The 19,750-nt window shown below is 63.1% G+C and overlaps 1 protein-coding gene across 6 annotated transcripts; it reads left to right on the top strand.

The window, feature by feature from the left end:
• The first annotated feature begins 1,747 nt into the window (after nt 1–1,747).
• On the top strand, nt 1,748–19,624 carry CELF6 (CUGBP Elav-like family member 6). 6 transcript variants are annotated; one of them, XM_030016454.2, is made up of 13 exons: nt 1,748–2,044; nt 5,422–5,504; nt 11,532–11,580; nt 13,130–13,258; nt 13,393–13,472; nt 13,947–14,090; nt 14,485–14,629; nt 14,710–14,859; nt 15,193–15,255; nt 16,144–16,224; nt 16,335–16,478; nt 17,960–18,115; nt 18,381–19,624. In XM_030016454.2, exons 1-12 carry the CDS (start codon nt 1,771–1,773, stop codon nt 18,085–18,087), a joined length of 1,470 nt encoding a protein of 489 aa, XP_029872314.1. In that variant the 5' UTR covers nt 1,748–1,770; the 3' UTR covers nt 18,088–18,115; nt 18,381–19,624. The 6 variants fall into 6 exon arrangements, with proteins under 6 accessions (XP_029872314.1, XP_029872317.1, XP_029872316.1 ...); XM_030016456.2 differs by having other exon boundaries at nt 1,757–2,044; nt 16,147–16,224; XM_030016455.2 differs by having other exon boundaries at nt 1,758–2,044; nt 13,133–13,258.
• The last annotated feature ends 126 nt before the right edge of the window (nt 19,625–19,750 follow it).

The raw sequence follows: 19,750 nt of genomic DNA, 5'->3' as shown, positions 1-19,750 counted from the left end.
GAGGAAGGGGGTTAGTATCCACGGCCCTGCTTCCCAGGGCGGGGGTCTGCGCCGGCATCTCCCCCAAAACACCATCTTGGCTGTTTTCACCCTCGCGAAGGCCGGGATCCCTGTCGGCGGGGAGGGAGCACCCCGCTTTCCTCCGCCGCGGCCTCGCCGCGCGGCCCATTCCTTCCAGAACATCTATTTTGGTCGCGTAAAACTTGCCGGGGAGCAGAGGAGAACAGGCAGCGTGTGAATCACTCGGGGCCAACGGGTTTAAAAATAAACCCAAGCGGCGGTGAAGAACAGCCGCTGAGCCCCCGGATTTCGGCAGGATTACGCTCCGCGCCTCCGAAACCCACCCGTGGGTGCCCACCCTGGGCGCCGTCCCCGTCCAGTGGGTTTTACTGCGACACGCTTGCGTATGTTTGCGTATGCTTGCACGCGCGCGCTTGCAGGCGTGTGCACGCGCGTGCGTGCGCGTGCACGTGCTTGCACACACATGCGTATGGGTCCTTGCAAACACGTGCACGTGTGTACACACGTGCACATGCACGCTTGCAAACACATGCGCTCCTGTACGTGCTTGCGCACACGCGCGCGCACACACAAATGCATGCAAGCGCTCACACCCTGTCACACGGGCATGAAGCTGCATGTGCCCGTGCACACTCTTGCATGTACTTGCAGGCACGTGCCTGTTCTTGCAACCACGTGCACACACTCGCAGCACATGCACGTGCTTGCACACGCTCGCACACGCTTGCACGCACACACTTGCACACACTTGACCGTGCATGCACGTGTGCACGCTTGCACACGCTTGCACAAACATGCACATGCTGGCACAGACTTGCGCACGCACACACGCACGTGCTTGCAACATATGTGCACACGCTTGAACACTCTTGCACACACCCCACCCCCATGCTCACACACGCTTGCACACACCTGCACGCGTGTGGCAGCGTGCTGGGGAAGCCGGGCACCCCCAGCCCAGCTGCTGCTCTGGGAGTAATTAATTAACGACGGCGCCAGATATTAAAGCCGTTCAGTCTAATTACAGACTTTTCGGGGTGGCGCGGGGCGTGCAGGAGGGAGGCGCTTCCCCCCCCCATCTGGGGCAGCCCCAAGGGGGCTACCGGGGCGGTGTGGGGTCCACCGAGGCGAAAAATGCAACAAAGTGCCAAAATTTGAGCCTTTTCTGCGTATTTAAATCCTGCCCTAAGGCGGTGGCTGGCGGGGAAGAGCGGGGCATTCACTCTGGAACCTACTGAGGGCCGCAGGGGCGAAGGCAGGAGGCTGCTCGGTGCCTTGGCCAGCCCCGCCTCGGGGTGACGGTGACGGGGGGGGGGGTGACGACGGGGGGTGACGGGGGGTGACAGGAGGCGGGGGGGGGGGGGGTACGTGGCGTGACGGAGGCCGGAGGCCGGTGGGGACGAAGGGGTTCGGGGACAGCCCGGCAGGGGGCAGCAGTGGGCGGAGCCGGGGTACCCCGCGCCGCTGCCAGCCTCCCCTCCTGATTGGCCGCCGCTCGCTCATTATGCTAATACCTTGCGTCTCGCCGGGGCCAGCAGGCTGACGTCACCAGCCCGCTGGCGGCCGCGCGCGCGGGTGGGGAGGGGGAGGGGGGGGGGGTGGGGGGTTGCGAGCGGAGAGGCCCGGGCCGAGCCGAGCGGTTCCGAACGGTTCCGAGCGGCGCCGAAGCGGCGCCGAGCGGGGCGGGGCGGGGCGGGGCGGGGCGGCGGGGCGCCTCCCGCAGCGGCGGCGGCGGCGGCGGAGCGGGCCATGGCCGCGGCGGGCAGCGGCGTGGCGGCGGCGGCGGCGGCGGCGGCGGCGGCGGAGGCGGGGGCGGCGTTCAGCACCGCGAACAGCGGCCGGGTGAACGGGCTGAGCCGCCCGCCCGGCGCCATCGCCATGAAGGATCACGACGCCATCAAGCTCTTCGTGGGGCAGATCCCGCGTAACCTGGAGGAGAGCGACCTCAAGCCGCTCTTCGAGGAGTTCGGCCGCATCTACGAGCTCACCGTCCTCAAGGATCGCTTCACCGGCATGCACAAAGGTACGGGGGGGGGGGGGGGGGGGCTCCGCGCCCGCCGGCGGCGCGCGACCAGGTTGGGGCGTCCTGAGGTGGGACGCCCTGAGGTGGGGCACCCGGTGTGGGGCACCCCTGAGGTGAAGGCACCCCTGAGGTGGGAGACCCTGAGGTGAAGGCACCCCTGAGGTGAAGGCACCCCTGAGGTGGGACGCCCTGAGGTGGGGGTACCCGTGAGGTGGGAGACCCTGAGGTGGGAAGCCCAAGTATGGGGCACCCCTGAGGTGAAGGCACCCCTGAGGTGAAAGCACCCCTGAGGTGGGACGCCCTGAGGTGGAGCGCCCCGAGGTAGGAGTACCCCTGAGGTGGGAGACCCTGAGGTGGGAAGCCCAAGTATGGGGCACCCCTGAGGTAGGGCACCCCTGAGGTGAAGGCACCCCTGAGGTGAAGGGACCCCTGAGGTGGGACGCTCTGAGGTGGAGCGCCCCGAGGTAGGGGTACCCCTGAGGTGGGACACCCTGAGGTGGGGCACCCATGATCTGGAAGTGCCCCTGAGGTGGGCATACCCTGGTATGGGGCACCTTTGAAGTGGGGGTACCCCTGAGGTGAGGTAGCCCTGAGATGGAGGTACCCCTGAGGTGGGTCACCTCTGAGGTGGGGCACCCAAGTATGGGGCACTTCTGAGTTGAGATACCCCTGAGGTGGAGGTACCCTTGATCTGGAGGTACCCATAAGGTGGGGTGCCCCATACCAGGGCACCCCTGAAGTGGGGATACCCCTGAGGGGAAGGTACCCCTGAGATGGGGGCACCCTTGAGGGGGAGCACCCTGAGGTGGAGGTATGCCTGAGGTGGGGCACCCTGGTACAGGGTACTCCTGAGGTGGAGGTACCCCTGTATGGGGCACCCCAATATGGAGCACCTCTGATGTGAAGGTATCCCTGAGGTGGAGGCGCCCTGGTATGGTCACTCCAGTGTGGGGCACCCCTGAGGTGGGGGCACCACCCCTGAGGCGAAGGTACCCCTAAGGTAGGGGCACCCCAGTATGGGGCATCCTGGTATGTGGCCCCCTTAAGATTGGGGTACCCCTGAGGCAGAGGCGGCTGTCTAAGGTGGAGGTACCCCTGGGATGGGGACACCTGCCTGAAGTGGGGGCACCCACATGGCATTAGGGTGCCTATCTGGGGTTGGGTGCTGCCATCTGGCTTGGGGACACCCCTGGGGTCAGAGCATCCCAGGGCTGGGAGCACCCCAATAGTATTTAGGACACCTGCCTGGGTTGGGGGCACCTGTTTGGCATCAGGGCACCCACATGAGTTTTGGGTACCCCTGGAGTTGGAGCACCCCTGGGATGGAGGCACCCACCTGGGATACAGGCACCCACCGCAGATGGGGGCACCCACCTGCCTGGCCCCCTGCCTGTGCCATGTCCCAGGCCTCTGTGACCTGCTGGACCGGGATCGCTGCCGGCCTGGCTGGCAACCCGGCACGGGGTGCAGAGCACCCGGCACCCCCAACAGTGGCGTGCCGAGGGGCTCACGTGTGCACCACCAAGGTGTTTATGGAACCTCCCACCCGTGAGCCGGGGGTCGGTGCCGCTGGAGCAGGGTCAGGGCACTCTGGGTGTCACCCAGATGGGATCTCAACGCTCCTCCGGCACACTGTTGCCGAGCCCCTGTGCCGTGGGCAGCGCCTGCTTCGCCAGGACTTTCTGGGAAGCCGAAACTAGGCGCTTGTGGATGCGGCCGCGTCAGTGCCCTTCGGCCATGGGGCAGCTGCCTGGACTCCATCGTTCTCGGCACCGTGGCCTCCGAAATGTCTCCAGGCGCCTCTGAAGCTGCTTGTGTTCCCCGAACAATGGGATTTGCACCTTGCTGGCCCCCTCGCCGCTTCCTCCAGCACAAGCTTCAAATGCTGCGGCCCAGATGCGCCATTTAATTGCGGACGCTCTTCTAATTTGAACGGCATCCTTCCTCCTGGTGAGCCTCCGGAGCAGGATTGCTCCCTCTCCAGCCCTCCGAACTTCTCTGGAACGCCTGGCCACCATCCACATTGTTTCCTGCAGGGGAAAAGGGGAAAAAAAAGGGGGAAAAAAGAGCGGGGAGGAGGAAGCCAACATGATTACGGATGGTAAACACTGGAAATGGCACCAGGACTGACGCGAGCCACTGCGCTGACCTCCCCTTTCCACCCGCAGTGGGATAATATTTAACCGGGGGGGGATCTCTCCTTGCTCCTTGCGAGGGCAGATGTCCCCAACACCCTGAGGCAAGCGAGGGACCCCATCCCTCGGTGTCCCCCCGCCCTGCTGCCGCGCTCCCTCTCCTCCCAGGCACGCTGATTGTACTTATTAAGAGTTATTAATACTTAATCAGCTGGCGGATTTAATTGTGCCAATATTAAAAATGCATCAATGTCAATTTTATTCATTAAATATTTACTTTGTTGAAGGGAAACTGTTTTGCTGCTGTTTTAATGTCACTTTCAGATGCTTTTGGATGTGACCCCGGCAAATTGGGGGGGAGCCCTTGGGGAGGGAGCGGTGTGGCGGCGGCACAGGGACCTGGGATGCTCCCGCAGGAACGGGAGCGACCGAGGGGAGAGGACCAGACCCCGTCCCCGGGGCTCGCTCGTCGCCGCCGGCTCCGGGCGAGCAAGTGGCTCGGCAGCGTGAGTCAGCGTGGGAAAACCTCGCCCCAGGCGTATTCCCGATTCCCGAAGCGCCGCGATGTCGGAGGAGCCGGAGCGCCTTCGCCACGCGAGGCTCATCGCGAGGAGGATGCTCCGGACCGGGAGAAGCGTGGCGGCAAGCCGGGATGCGCGGCCTTGACGCCTGGAGATCCGCTTCCCGGAGGGCTTTGGCTGCGGCTTTCCCTGAAGCCTGGGGCCGGAGCGCCACTGCCCGTGTGCTGCCAGACTCGCTGCCTGCTCTTGCCTTCCTCCTTCCTTCATCCTGGTGCTCCATCTCTTCTGTGTCGAGATCTCCCACCCTGTTTCGGGGCTGAGCTCTGGCCCCGCTGGCGGTGGTGCCCACCGCGATGCCAGGATGCTGGATGTTAGTGTGCCAGGGTGCCGGGGTGCCAGGGTGCTGGTGTGCTGGATGCCACGGTGCCAGGATGCCGGGGTGCTGGGTTCCAGTGTGCCAGGGTGCTGGATGCCACGGTGCCAGGATGCCGGGGTGCTGGGTGCCACTGTGCTGGGGTGCAGGGTGCCGGGGTGCTGCAGTGCTGGATGTCAGAGTGCCAGGGTGCCACTGGGCTGCTGGATGCCAGGGTGCCGGGTGCCGGGGTGCTGGGCTGCTGGGTGACGCCCCAGCACCATATTAGCCGCACCGCCAGCTCTCCGTGTGCCCGGGGCTTTGCGGTGGTCCCGGGCCAGACACTGACCCGTCTCCCCGTCTCCGCAGGCTGTGCCTTCCTCACCTACTGCGCCCGCGACTCGGCCCTGAAAGCGCAGAGCGCCCTGCACGAGCAGAAGACGCTGCCGGGGGTAAGTGACACCAGGGGGGTCGGGGTGAGCTGGGGCGGGGGACGGTGACACCTACCTGGGGTGCGGGCGCAGGAGCCGCTTCCAGCGGCCGCAAACCGAGGCATTGATTTTCCTGCTGCCCGCGTGCTGTTGCGCTTTCTGTGGGCTCCGACCTCCCGAGCTTAACAAAGTGAAAATAAATATTTAATTATTCGCCTAAATAAAAATCAATAGGGCCGCTGGTTGGCTGGGGAAAGCGGCGGGGCCTGTGAATATCAATCCCTGCCTCGGGTGCGTGGAGCCGATGGAGGTGGAGGGGGACGAGGTTCGCGGGGACGTGGCTTCCTGAGCCGCGCTCTCACCGGTGGTGCTGTGCATCGGTAGGTTTAAGAGTTAACAGCCCACTTTGGCAGCCTAAAGGAGGTGTGGGGTCAGGCCCTGCCTGTGGGACACAGGCGAGCACGTACGTGCACACACGTGTGTGCGAGATCTATGGCTGCTGTAGCTGCTCGCTTCTCACCCTGCACGAGGCGAGCACCTGAGCACGCGCTTGAACGTGGGCACGCGGGCACGAACCCCTGTGCGGGCACACGCCTGTGCGCACCCCTCTGCGCGTGTGTGCACGTTAGCGGTGCGTGGGTGTGCATCCGGGCAGGCGTCTGCGTGTGCGCACACCCCCGCGCCTGGGCTCACACCTCCGTCTGCTCACCTGCCTGTGCCTGTGCACACCCCTCGATGCTTGTGCACGCTCCTCCGTGCCTGTGCACACCCCTCGATGCTTGTGCACGCTCCTCCGTGGCTGTGCACACCCCTCCGTGGCTGTGCGCACCCCTCGATGCTTGCGCACACCCCTCCGTGCCTGTGCTCGCACCCCTGCGTGCCTGTGCGCACACCCGTGGGCACACCCCTCTCTGCTTGTGCACGCTCGCGCCTGCCCGTGCACACCCCCCCGTGCTTGTGCACCCCCCCTATGGCTGTGCACCCCCCCCCCCGTGCTGGTGCACACCCCCCCATGGCTGTGCACCCCCCCGTGCCTGTGCTCGCACCCCCGCGCTCCGCGCCCCCTCGGGGTCCCCCCCCCCCCCCAACCCCGGGCCCAGGCCCCGCCCCCGGCGCGGCGCGGGGGCGTGTCCAAGGCGGTGGAGGGGGCGTGTCCCCACCGTAGCCCCTCCCCTCGGCTCGGCCCGGCCCGGCTCGGCCCGGCTCAGCGGGGCTGCGGCCGCCCCTCCCCCCGCCCCGCCTCCCCGCGCGCCGCTGCGCGAGCCGAGCCGAATCGGGCCGGACCGAGCCGAGCCGCCTCGGGTGGAGCCGGGTCGGGCCGGCCCGAACCGAGCCGAGCCGAGCCGAGCCGAGCCGGGCCGGGCCGGGCCGGGCCGGGCCGGGCCATGCAGCTGCCGCAGGTGCCGGCGCCCGGGCCGCGGCCGCCCGTGCTGTGGGTGCCCGCCGGGTCCAAGATTCTCTGCATCGAGGTAGGGCCCCGCCTTTGTCTGCCGCCGGCTCGGCTCGGCTCGGCTCGGCTCGGCTCGGCCCGGGAGCCTCTGCGTGCGCTGGGGCATCCGCACCCGCGGGGTGGGGGTGCTTCGGAATGGGGGGTGCATGCACCCGGGGAGGGCAGGGGGGGGTGCCTGCACCCGGGGGGTTTATCTGCACGCAGGGATGGGGGATGCGTGTGATGGTGAGGGGGTGTATCTGCTCCCAGGGATGGCGGGGGGGTGTCGGGGTGAGCAGGGTGGGTTTGCACGCAGAGACGGGGTGAGTGCGCGGCTGGGTGGGTGAGGAGGATGGATCTGCTCCCCAGGGGTGGGGATGGGGGGGGTGTCGGTGAGGAGGGTGGATCTGCACCCCAGGATGGGGCGTGTGCGCGTGGGTGTCGGTGGGGAGGGTGGATCCACACCCAGGGACGGGGTACACGCGTTGGCGGGGCGGTCGTGGGCGATGAGAGTGTATTTGCCCCCCCCCCTCCCGGGATGGGGGTCGCGATCGTGCTTGTGTTCGCGAGGAGGGTGTATCTGCACCCAGGGATGGGGAGGGTGTTGTCGGGGGGGTGTTGGCGAAGAGGTTGTATCTGCACGCAGGGATGCTGCGTGTGAGGGTGGGTGTTGGTGGGAGCGTGTATCTGTGCCCAGGGCTGCTGTGTGGCGGTGGGGTGTGGGTGAGCGGGGTGTATTTGCAGGCAGAGATGGAGCGTGTGCACGCCTGTGTTGGTGAAGAGGGTGTATCTGCATCCAGGGATGGGTTTGTGTGTTGGCTGGAGGGTGTATTTCTCCACCCTGAGCTCGGGTGTGGGTGTTGGTGCTGTGCGTGTGGTTGCAGGTGTGCAAGGGGATGTGCTGGGGGGCGTTGCACCCGCCGACGGTGCGAGGGTGCGCGCGTGCGTGGGCAGGGGTACGGTTTTGCCCCTGGGGTGTGCACAAGTAGGTGTTGGTGGGGAGCGGTTGCCCATCAGCGGCGTGCGAGCGTGTCAGTGGCTGTGTGTGTGAGCGGGTGCTAAGGGTGTCTTTGCACCCAGGGATTGTGCGCACGGGGTGTGGGTGTACGTGGGCCTGGGGGGTGGCGGTGGGGGGTGTTTAAGTGTGCGCACGTGCGTGTGTGCGCACGCCGGGTGCGAGCAGGGAGCAGAGAGTGCGTGTGTGCGTATGGGTGTTGCGTGGGCTCCCACATTGTGGGTGCCCAGCGGGGGAGCTGGCCGGGTGTGTGCAGGGCTCAGGTGTGCGTGGGCGGTGGTGGGGATGGGGTGTGGGTGCTGCTGGGGGGGAGCCGTGGCCATCCAGGGGTGGTGTCCAGCACCGGGCACCCGTGTGTCCACAGAAGGCTGCCGGGGATCCCTCCGTGGGTCCTGCTGCCGCAACGGGGAAACTGAGGCAAGGGGCGTCGTGTCCCTGCCTGGCGTGGATGGCAGTGCCGGCTGTGCACCCTGGGGTGTGTGCCCGTGGTTGTGCCGAATCCACAGCTGTGGGGAGGGTGCTGTGGGTGTTGTGTGGGTGTGTGGCTGTGGGTGGGTGGGTGCTTATGAGGACTCTGGTCTCAGGGTGGGCAGGTGTAGGGGTGTTGTGTGCGGGTGTACACAGGGCTGGGTTGGGGTGGGTGTGCGGCTGCATGTGGGTGTGCAGTCATGCTAGGACGGATGTACGGTTGTGCGTGGGTGCAAGCGCGTGGCGGTGTAGGTGTACGGTTGTGCAGGGGGGGTGCTGAGGCGAGCGTGCAGCTGTGGGTGGGTGGATGTGCATGGAGGATGATGTATGTGGGTCTGTGGTTGTGCTCAGAGGTGTGCAGGAGCGGGAGTGCGGCTGTAGGAGATGCGTGGTTGTGCGTGGAGGTGTGCTAGGATGGTCGTGTGCCTGTGCGGGGTCGTGCGGTGGTGTGACTGTCCCCAGGCTGGCTGTGTCCCCGTGTTGTGAGTTCACCCCCAGGGCTCTGGCAGGGTGTTCCCGTGATGGGTGGCTGCCTGTACCCAAGCGCCTGTCTCCCTGCACCGTGTGTTGGCTGCCTGGGGACCCCGGGGGTGACGTGGGCAACAGGCTCCCATGGGCACCCGCGGCTCCAGCGTCACCCGGCGCCTCCATCTCGGCTCATTCGGATGCGTGGTGGCCTGCCAGATCCTCCGGCTGTTGGGCGCAAGGAGGAGGAGGGTGACACCAAGGAAGGAGCGAGGGCCAGAAGTGACCCTTTCCCACGGGGCAGGTCCCACTGCAGGGGTTCACCATGGGCTGGCTCTCCCTGGTGCCCAGGTTGTTGGGGGGCTCCGAATTTGAGCGGGTGACAGTGCCCAAGGGGTCAGGCGGTGGTTTAGCAACCGGTGGTGACCCCCTTCAGGCTGTAGCACACTGGTGGTTTGGCCATGGGGTGCTGTAGCTGGGGTTCTGTGGGGCACCCACGGGTGACGGGACTGGTGGGTGCTGGAACACCCCAGACAGGGTCTCCTGTGGGCCTGGGTGCGTCAGTGTGTCCTTGGGGTGTGCAAGGATGGGTGGGGGGGACATGGGTGGGAGCGGGGTGATGGGTGGATGGATGTGTGGGTACTATGGGGGTGGAGGGATGGGTGCTAAGGGGGTGGAAAGGCGGGTGGCAGGGAGATGGGGGATGGATGGGCTGGTGTAAGGGTGCTATGGGGATGGGTAGGCGTTGGGGGGTGGATGGATGGGTGTTACGGGGATGGATGGGTGTTGGGGGATGGATGGGTGAATTGATGGGTGAATCTTAGGTGCAGATGGGTGGGTGGGTGGTTGTATGGGTGTCAGGGGTGGGTGAATGGACGGATGGGTGTTGGGGGGTGGACGGATGGACGGCAGGAGCAGGGAGAGATGCCTGGGTGTTTTTTTGGGTGTCAGGGGATGGATGGAAGGCTGTGGGGCAGCGGCGGGTGGCTGGGTGACTGGGTGGGCACAGGGGCACGGTGCAGAGGTGCTGTAGGGACAGACAGGCAGGTGGGTGCCGGACACCCGGGTGCAGGGGGAGGTCTTGGTGCCCAAGCCGTCCACCTGCGCCATGGGAGCCGGTGCAGGGGGGCACTGAGCATCCCGGGGTGGGCACAGGGTGATGTCAGGGGTGCCAAAACCCCCGTCTGGGGGTGTCCACAGGCCGGGGCGGTTTCTCCCCGGCACGGTGCGGCAGCCTTGGGGTAGGTTAGCTGGTCCCTGAGGCCTGACATTTATAAACATCAGCCGCTCCCGGAGAATCAATACAGTTTAATAACCGGCGAGCGGAGACGGGAGACACATCAAAATGACACTCTGCGGCTCCGTAAATGTTATTCTAAATCATACTCGCTGGGTTTATTACATTAAGCATACAGCAGCGGGCACGGGAAATTTATTCCATCAAAGGCCATCGCACTGGTAAATGGGACTGGTGGGTCGGTGGAGGGGGGGCAGCCCCCCCCAAAAAATGGGGTTCCCTCCTCCCGGCCGTGGCAGGGACATGGGGGACAGGGGGATGGTGGTTCTACGGGTCTTCGTGCCGTCACAGCCTCCTGGGTTTGGGGTGAGCTGGATCCTGCCCCGGTGCTGGGGTTGGGGTGGGTGTTTGGGGGACCTGTGACACGAGGGCAGCCGGGTGGCCCCATGTCCCTCGGTGCCACTCCACGGCTCCTGGGGACCCGGTCCCCTCCCTGGAGCATCCTCGGCTCTGTGCTGACATTTCTCCCCGCGTTTCCCTGGAGACGAGGCGGTTGCCGTGGAAACCTCCCTCCTCTTCTTCCTTAGCCATCCTCTTCCTCACGGGGGGGGGGGGGGGGTGGTGGTGCCCCCACCCAGCCCCTAAATTTGGGGACCCCCTCCAGGGGTGCGCAGGGAGAACCCTGGGATGGGGGTGCATACCCGCGTGGGTGCGACAGCAGCACACGTGTGCACGGCTGTCCCTGCGTGTGCTTGAGCCGTGTACGTGTGCGCACAGCCGCCCCGTCATGCGTGACATCCCGCCGTTGCCGTGACGACCCCATCGAGCACATGGCTCGGGCTCTGCAGCATCGCGGGGGAAGCACGCTTGTTGCCGTGGAAACGGCCGTAATTGTAGCATTTTTCGGCTAAATGGGGGGAAAAAGGAGGGGGAGAGAGGAGGAGAAATGGCTCCGTGGGGCAGCAGGCCAGGGACGTGTGCGCCGTCCCAGCGTGTCCCTCTGCACACGCGTGTCACGCTCGCGGGTACACGCGGCGGCAACGCGCGAGAGGAGGCCGAAATTGGGTGAGAATCGGGAAAAGGAGAGTGGTGCCGGTGCTGCTGGAGGGGCCGGGGCTGGCCGGGTGCTGCCGCCGCCTCTGCAGTCCTTTGCAGTCGAGGAAAGCAGGCAGGCGGCCAAGGCTGGCACCGGCAGCCCGGCGGGCGCCTGCGGCACCGGGTACCCGTCCCCAGGGCTGTAGCATTGCCCTCCTCCCGCGGCATCCCTGGTTCGGTGTGGCCACGAGCCCTGGCTCTGTTCTTGCAGGTCCCTCCCCTGCTCCCCGCTCCGTCCTCCTGCGCCAGGCTGGGGCCGAATCCTGCCATTCCCCGCGGAAAGGGTTCGGTGGGGGCACGGCACCGCCACTGACCGCCCGCTCCCCTTGTGTGTTGCAGATGAACCGCCCCATCCAGGTGAAACCTGCTGACAGCGAGGGCCGAGGAGGTAGGTCCCCCCTTCCCCGGCTGCCCCGCACGGGCAGGGGGGCAGAGGGCCACCCCAGGAGGTGATGGGGGACACGGTGGCATCGTGGGAGCTGCCGCGGGGAGGTTTGTTTGCAGAGAAACATGAAAAAGGAGCTGCCTTTGCCGGTGGCATCCGAAACTGAGCACAGAGCAAATGCGATCTTGGCTCTCCCTGCCCAGCCAGCTGGGGGGAGCGTCCTGACGTCACGCTGAGAATGTCCTGATGTCATGCCAAGAACATCCTGATGTCATACTGTGAGCATCCTGACATCATGCTGGGCAGAGCGCCAGCCAGCCGCTCCCTGACAGCCCCTTCGTCTATCAAACAACCTAATTACCCGACCGGAGATGCCTGTGGGGACCCCAGCAGAGTCGGGGTGCGGGAGTCGGCCGCACATGGCCCAAGCCCCTCTCAAATAGAAACTGCTGCCCCCCCGCCCCCGCAAATTCTCCATGGGGGTTTGCAGCTCATGGGGCCACGGCATTTCAAGGCTGAGTCAATAATTTGGGCAAAATTGCAGGAACAGGATCAAAACTCCCTGATGTTCCCAGTGCCGCGAGCAAGCTCTGGGTGCGTAGGCACGCTCGGACACGTGGGATGCTCGCATAGGGCCGCCTGCCCTCAGCAGGACAGCCGGGGTAGATATCGCCCTATTCAAAGCACGTTATTAAACACGCCGCAAGCTGGTCCGGGCACATCCCAGAGGGACCCGGCAAATAAATTACCCACTTACCGAGCGTAATTGGTGAAGGATTAAAAATCGATGGGCGAGCTCAGGCGCCTGGCTCTGGCCCCCTCGCCCAGGAGGCAATGTTCGGCCACTGAGCCAGCTCCCCTTGGCCGCCTTGGCCGGGAGATGGTTTATGTTTAACTAGACAACACAGAGCCCTATTCCCTTAACTAATTTTCCTGGTACCTTAACGGACAGCGCATTAATCGTCTCCTGCCATTATTTATTTATTTCTCCGGCAACGCTCTTGACAGGGCACCTTATTTTCTTTGTCAAATGCCATTAGCGCGCAGCGGGAGCGCGCGGCTGCGCAAGACAGATGCTGGTAATAATCATGAAATTCTCATTATTTACTCTCCCTTCTCTCGTGTTTGGGTTATTTATGTCCCCTGGGCACGGCCGGAGGCTGCGGGTTATTCTGCGAGTCAATCATACAAAGGCAATCGCCACTGTTTTGCGGGCTCTCTTTGTTTCCCAGCCGCATCCCGCATCAGTGCCGGGGGAGCCAGCTCCTCCATCCCCAGGAAAAGCCCCAGCTCTGGTCCCTGAAGCAAGAGCCAGCTCTTCGCAGCTTCACCCCTCAGCAATTTCCCTGCAGGAGAGGTTTTCCCACCCTGAGCGTTTTGTAGGATGGAGGTGATAAACCCTGTGTATTTGCTGGCAGATCAGCATCGCTCTCTGCCCAGGCTCCGGTGTTACCCGGCTCTTTCCCTTCCGTGCGCCACTTGCAAACCAGGGATGAGGGGATGGGACGGTGGGTAGCATCCCGCTCTCTGAGGGGCTTGGTTTTGTTTTTAGAAGACAGGAAGCTCTTTGTGGGCATGCTGGGGAAGCAACAGAGCGAGGATGACGTCCGGCGCCTCTTTGAGCCCTTTGGCCAGATCGAGGAGTGCACCATCCTCCGAGGGCCTGACGGAGCCAGCAAAGGTGGGCTTTGGGGGAGCCGGGTGAGCGCTCTGTGGGCTGTCGGCACCCATGGAGGGTGGGAGCCACTGGCTGGGCAGCACTGGCTCCCGCAGTGGCTGAATCCAACCTCTCTCGTGTCCCCTCTCTGCCCTTAGGTTGTGCCTTTGTGAAATACGGCAGCCACACCGAGGCGCAGGCTGCCATCAACAGCCTGCACGGCAGCCAAACCATGCCGGTAAGTGCCAGGCTCTTGCCCTGCCCCGTTCGACCCCATGCTGCCTGCGTAATCCAATCACCAGCTAATTTGATCCTCTGTCTAATTGGATCAAAATCCTACAGACCGGCAATTTGTCGGCCAGATCACCCCAAGGTTCATCCTTGCCTGGGCGCTGAGCTCCGGGGCTGAGCGCGCAGGGCTAATTCCCTCCACGCTGGAGAAAGGGGCTGTTTAATTAACGTCGAAGGTCAAAATTGTGAACAAGGAGGGGAAAAAGGAAACAGAGGTCAGGGAGCTGCTGCCAGGGAGAAAAAACTGGCTATAATTAAACCTCACATTGATTGCTGGTTGTTGCTGCCAAGCCGGGCAGCATCCCCGGGGCTGAGGATGCTGTGGCTGCTGCGAGCCAGTGGGTCCCTCCGCGGAGCGGGGAGACATTTCAGGGGCATTGCCGGGGTCCTGCCATTCAGCCCCCTCTTCCCCCCGTCTCAGGGTGCCTCGTCCAGCCTGGTAGTGAAGTTTGCGGACACGGATAAGGAGAGGACCCTGCGGCGGATGCATCAGATGGCGGGGCAGCTGGGCATCTTCAACCCCATGACCATCCAGTTTGGCGCCTACGGGGCCTATACGCAAGCGGTAGGAGCTGGCGCTGGCTGGGACCTGGGGGTTTTGGGGGAGCCCCGCGAGTGGGGGGGGTTGGTTTTGCTCGTGAAAGCCTGCGTGAGGTTGTACCAGTGCCGGTGGGTGCGGATGCCCGTCAGGGTTGGTGTATCCCCATTTAGGGGCACAACAGAAGGCTTCACCCCCCAGGTGAGGGTGGCGTGACTGTAGGGTGCAGCGGTCCCACGTATCGCCTTTTTTAGTGTCACCTAGACCTCCTCCTGTCCCCAGGTCCAGCAGCGGGTAGCATTTATCCCTCCGAGCCCCCGTGCGTGGGTGCAAAGCAGGAATGCTAATTTTTCCTCCCCTGCTCCCCCCTTCTCTCTGCCTCTCACTCACTTTCCCCTTTTTCCCCCTTTCTTTCCTGAAGATCATGCAGCAGCAGGCGGCCCTGATGGCGGCTGCGCAGGGGACCTGCCTGAACCCCATGGCTGCCATCGCCGCCGCCCAGATGCAGCAAATGGCTGCCTTCAATGTCAGCGGGCTGGTGGCCGCCCCCCTCACCCCCTCTTCAGGTATGACCCCCCTCCCTTTGTTCCCCATCTTGCTCAGCAACCTCAGGGGGGCTGCCAGTGCTGACACCTCCCTCCCGCAGGTACGAGCACCCCCCCTGGCATCAGCACAGCACCCGTGCCCAGCATCGCCACACCGATCGGGGTGAACGGCTTCAGCCCGCTGCCGCCGCAGACCAACGGGCAGCCCGCCTCGGAGACCATCTACACCAACGGCATCCACCCCTACCCAGGTAACCCTCCTCGCAGCCTTCCGGGGGGCTCCGCCACATTCCCTCGGGACTGGGGACACGTGCTCGGCTCACGCGGCAGGCTCCGGGGGTGCTCCCCACCCCAGGAACACGCTGGATGAACCAGCTGTGCACCGATCCCCATCGAAATCCCTCCTCCCGTGGCATTGCCGCCTTTGCAAGCGGGGGGATGCTCTTGGCTCCGATGAAAGAGCAGGGAGCAGCTCTGCCCCTCTGCGGCGGTGCTTGGCCGAGAGCCGTCTCCCGTGGGAGCTGCTCGTCCCTGGGTTTCTCTTGCTTATTCTCTCTTCCTTCTCCCTTCTTTTCTCTTCCCAGCTCAAAGCCCCACGGTGGCAGATCCCCTCCAGCAAGCCTACGCAGGCATGCAGCACTATGCAGGTCTCAAACTTTGCTTTGCAACTTCTTCCCTCTCTCCCCTCTTTGCTCCTCACCCTTATTTTTGGGGGGTGAACGTCACCTTGGGGTTGAACCACAGGACTGGGGCAGCGTGCTTGGTCACGGATTAATGTGGTGAGCATGGGGTGCTGTACACTGGCAGGAGCTCTGGGGCAGCGGTGGGGGTGACGCTGATGCAGAGCACCATCCCCTCGTCCCCAGCAACACAGATGCGCTCCCGGCACGGCCCTCCATGCAAATTTTGGATGGAGGAAAGTGAGTTTTAATGCCCTCGGGTCTGAGATAACTCCGTGGGGGAGAGCTGGCGGCGGTACCTAGGAGAGGGGGCGAGGTTTGGGCAGTGATGGAGAGCTGGCTCCATGCTGGATCCTGCCGACACGCCAGCCTGCTGGTAGAGACGGCCACGGAGGCACCAAGACATCAAAAATCCTTGGATGTTCATCGCACGGCCGAATCTGATGGCCAAGGAGATGGGCCACAGAGAGAAGGGAGTCAAAGCGTCCTGTGGAAGTACGTCGAGCCCGGCAGCCATTTAACTAGGAGCGCTAACAGTGATTTTCAGATTTTCAACAGAAAATCAAGTTTTGGACCCCAAATTGTTCATTTTTTCAACCAAAAGTGCTGGCTTTCCTCAACCATGAGGCTGTATTACTGCTGCCACCAACGTCCCTCCTGGGAGAGCCGTTCCTGCATCCCTGGCGTGCCGGGAGGCCGAGGCCGTGCCGGCAGGGGTGGGAAGGGCAGAGCCAGCAGCCCTGGGGCAGGAGAGGCACCTCCATCGAGGGTGGCAGCGGGGGACATCCCTGCCCCCAGCCCTTCCCGGGGCTGGGGTGGGTGCCGGGGTCTCAGCTCCGCGTTTCTCTCTTCCAGCAGCGTATCCCACCGCCTACGCACCCATCAGCCAAGCTTTTCCCCAGCAAGCACCCATCATCCCGCAGCAGCAGCGAGAAGGTGAGGGGTTGTGGGGGGCACCCTGCCGTGGGGCCGGTGGCTCTTCGCTCCCCCCCGGGGTGACCCCCGCCTCGCGGCTGACGTGCGGCTGTCCTTTGTGTGTCACCCAGGTCCCGAAGGCTGTAACCTGTTTATTTATCACCTGCCCCAGGAGTTCGGGGACGCGGAGCTCACGCAGATGTTCTTGCCTTTCGGCAATGTCATCTCTGCCAAAGTCTTTGTGGACCGTGCCACCAACCAGAGTAAATGCTTTGGTAAGTCCTGGTGTGCGGCTCTCCCCGACGTCCCAGCTCGGAGGTCCGGCTCTCCCCAGTCCCCAGCTCAGGGGTCCAGTTCTCCTCAATATCGCAGCTCAGGGATCCGGCTCTCCTCAACATCCCAGCTCGAGGATCCAGCTCTCCTTGACATCCCAGCTCTCCCTGGTCTCCAGCTTGGAGGTCCATCTCTCCCTGACATTCCACCTCAGGCCTCCGGCTCTCCCTGATGTCCCAGCTTGGGAGTCTGGCTCTCCCTGACATCCCAGCTCAGAGGTCTGGCTCTCCCCAGTGTCTCATCTCGAGGGTCCAGCTCTCCCCAGCGTCCCCAGCTCAGAGGTCTGGCTCTCCCCAGTGTCCCAGCTCAGGGGTCCAGCTCTCCCCAATGTCCCCAGCTTGGAGGTCTGGCTCTCCCCTGTGTCCCAGTTCAGGGATCCGTCTCTCCCTGATATCACAGCTCGGGGGTCCAGCTCTCCCCAGTCCCCAGCTCGGGGGTCCAGCTCTCTTCTGTCCCCAGCTCGGGGGTCCAGCTCTCCCCAGTCCCCAGCTCAGGGGTCCGGCTCTCCCTGACATCCCCAGCTTAGGGGTCTGGCTCGGGCAGCACCGATGGGTGACCGAAGCCGCACTGTGGCTGTCCGTCCTGGGGCCAAAGGGTGGGATTTTTGTCCCGCACCGTGCCAGGACAGAAGGACGTACCCTCTTGCTGTCCCCTGTGTCCTCTGCCTCGTGCACCTGCTGGCGTGCCTGCCAGGGAGGGCTGGTCACCGCTTGCCACTGCCATGTCCGCTCTGCTCATGCGGCCGAGTGGCACCACTGCCACCAGCATGCTCTGGCCTGCAGACCTGTCACCGCAGTGTCCCTGTAGCCCGTGTCACTTTGGTGGCCCCACAAATCCCATCACCCTGGTGTCCCCAGACCCCTGTCACGCTGGTATCCCCACAGACCTGCAGACCTTGGTGTCCTTACAGACCCTGTCACCTTGGTGTCCCCACAGACCTGCTCACCTTGGTGTCCTTACAGACCCTGTCAGCTTGGTGTCCCCACAGACCTGCTCACCTTGGTGTCCCCATAGACCCTGTCGCCCCAGTGTCTTTGGAGGCCCCATCACCTCGGTGTCTCTGCAGACCCTGTCACTCAGGTGTCCCATGAGCCCGCACATCCCATCCTGGTGTCCCTGCAGACCACTCCAGTGTCCCTGTGGACCCTCTTATGCTGGTGTCCCCACAGACCCTGTCACCTCAATGTCCCTGCAAACCTTGGTGTCCCCAAAGATGCCATCAGCCCATCACCCAGTCCCCTGCAATCTGGGGCCGTGCTGTTACTCCACGATCCCCCTCTCCCAGCACCCCCAACCTGGGGCTCCACCTGAGGCTGCCCGCAGGGAGCATCCCACGGGATTGCAACGCCTCAGCTGAAGCACAGCGGCAACCTGCGATGTTTACAGTGACAAACTCCTCTGTCACCTCGTCCCTCGCCCCCAGGTTTCGTCAGTTTTGACAATCCGACAAGCGCTCAGGCAGCCATTCAGGCCATGAACGGCTTCCAGATCGGCATGAAGAGGCTAAAAGTCCAGCTAAAGCGGCCGAAAGATGCCAACAGACCCTACTGACCCCTGCTTACCCTGGCCCTGCGGAGAGGTACGGCGGGGGGGGAACACAGGGGGGCTTGGCCCTGCTGCACCCCCTGCGATGCCCTGGGGGACCTGGCGGTGGGGCTTGGCTCACCTAAAGCATCGCAGGTGCCGTGTTTTCTCCAAAAATGTCCTCGAGAGTGTGTGTGTGGGGGGTCCTCTGGGCCTGGGACCGTCTGTGTGTGGGGGGTCCATCTCTCCGTCCCTCTCTCTGTCCTTCCTTCCCTCCATCCCCCAGGACACAGGCTAACGGCCCCTTCGTTGTTTTGCAGGTCGGGCGTCCTGCGGTGTCTGACGACTTTCCCCTTCCCCAAGTGCAGTATCCAAACCCGTAACTCTCTTTCTTTGCAACACATCCCGGAGGAGGAAGAGGAGGAAGAAGAGGAGGAGGTGATGGAGAAAACGGCGAAGAAGAGAGCCATTCTGGTCGTAGCTTTTCTTTTCTTTTTTGATTTTTTTTCCCAAACCGGTCTTGTTTGTTACTTAACGGGAACGAGAGAGCGAGGAAGACAAGGAAGGAGGAGAGCTCAATGCAGCCCTGGGGCTGAGATTCGCCGCTGGCCGATTGCCGGGACTCACCAAATCCCTCGCCGGGAGAAAGGACAACGGCCCCGGGCGGCCGGGATACGATCTACCTTTGTGTTTTTTTTTAAAGCACTCATTTGCTGCTACCGATTTCCCAGGAGAAACGAGGAAAAGAGGCTCCAAATGGATTTTTAAACCAAAGCCGGTGGGACGGGACCAGCCTCGGGCGCTTCACCTGGAGGATGCTTGTTTGGAAAAAAGAAAAAGGGCAAGATTTTCTTTTTCCCCACGTCGGGAAAAAAAAAAAAGGATCAAAGGATGTTGGACTTATAGAAGATATATATAAATAAGTATATATATATATATATCCCATGGAGCAGGGCGGCGGGACACACGCTTCCCCCTGCTTGTCACTGGCACAGGGACATAGGATTACTTGTTTCAGAGTCATATCATTCCTTAGAGTTTAGGGACCAAAGGACTATTGCTTTTTTTAAATATATCTATAAATAAATTAATTTAAAAAAAAAACAAAACACACAAAAAAACAAAAAACGGGAAAGAAGAAGAAGAAAAAAAACCAGAAATCAAGAAGGTTGAGAAAAACCTCGGGCGTTAAGAGCTGCGAGCATTTCCTAGAGGGCTCGGTTTTGGGAGGCCAATTCACGAGGCTCAAGGGCTCGGTTTTGGGGGGCTGATTTGTGGCCGGGGATGGGGGGATGCAGAGGGGGGGTTTTTTTGGGGATCTGTGGTGGCTCCCCCAGCCCCGCGGCCCAGGCGGGAGCCAGCAGCAGGGGAGTCAAGCTGGTTGAAAGAGCCCCTTCGGTCGCCTCCAGGAGAGGGCGAAGCAATGCGGTTCTTTGCGTTTTCAGTTGGTTTTGGGGGATTTTGGGTTTTTTTTTTTTCAGCCAAAAAAAAAAAAAAAAAAAAAAAATGTGAGGTTTCGGCAGAAACGAAGCGAAGTGAAATAAACTTATTTTGTCAAAATCGTCACCTTGGTTGGTTCTTTGGAGCAATCGCTGCCGCGTCCCGCCACCCAAATTACCCCGAGAAGATGATGCTGGGGACCCCTTTTTGACCAGCTTGACTCCGGCCGGGCCAAAGCATCCGCCGGGAA

Source organism: Aquila chrysaetos, chromosome 5, assembly GCF_900496995.4.
Source record: "Aquila chrysaetos chrysaetos chromosome 5, bAquChr1.4, whole genome shotgun sequence".
Taxonomy (NCBI): Eukaryota; Metazoa; Chordata; class Aves; order Accipitriformes; family Accipitridae; genus Aquila; species Aquila chrysaetos.
Note: the sequence above shows the minus strand (reverse complement) of the source record. Positions and strands in the feature narration are given on the sequence as shown.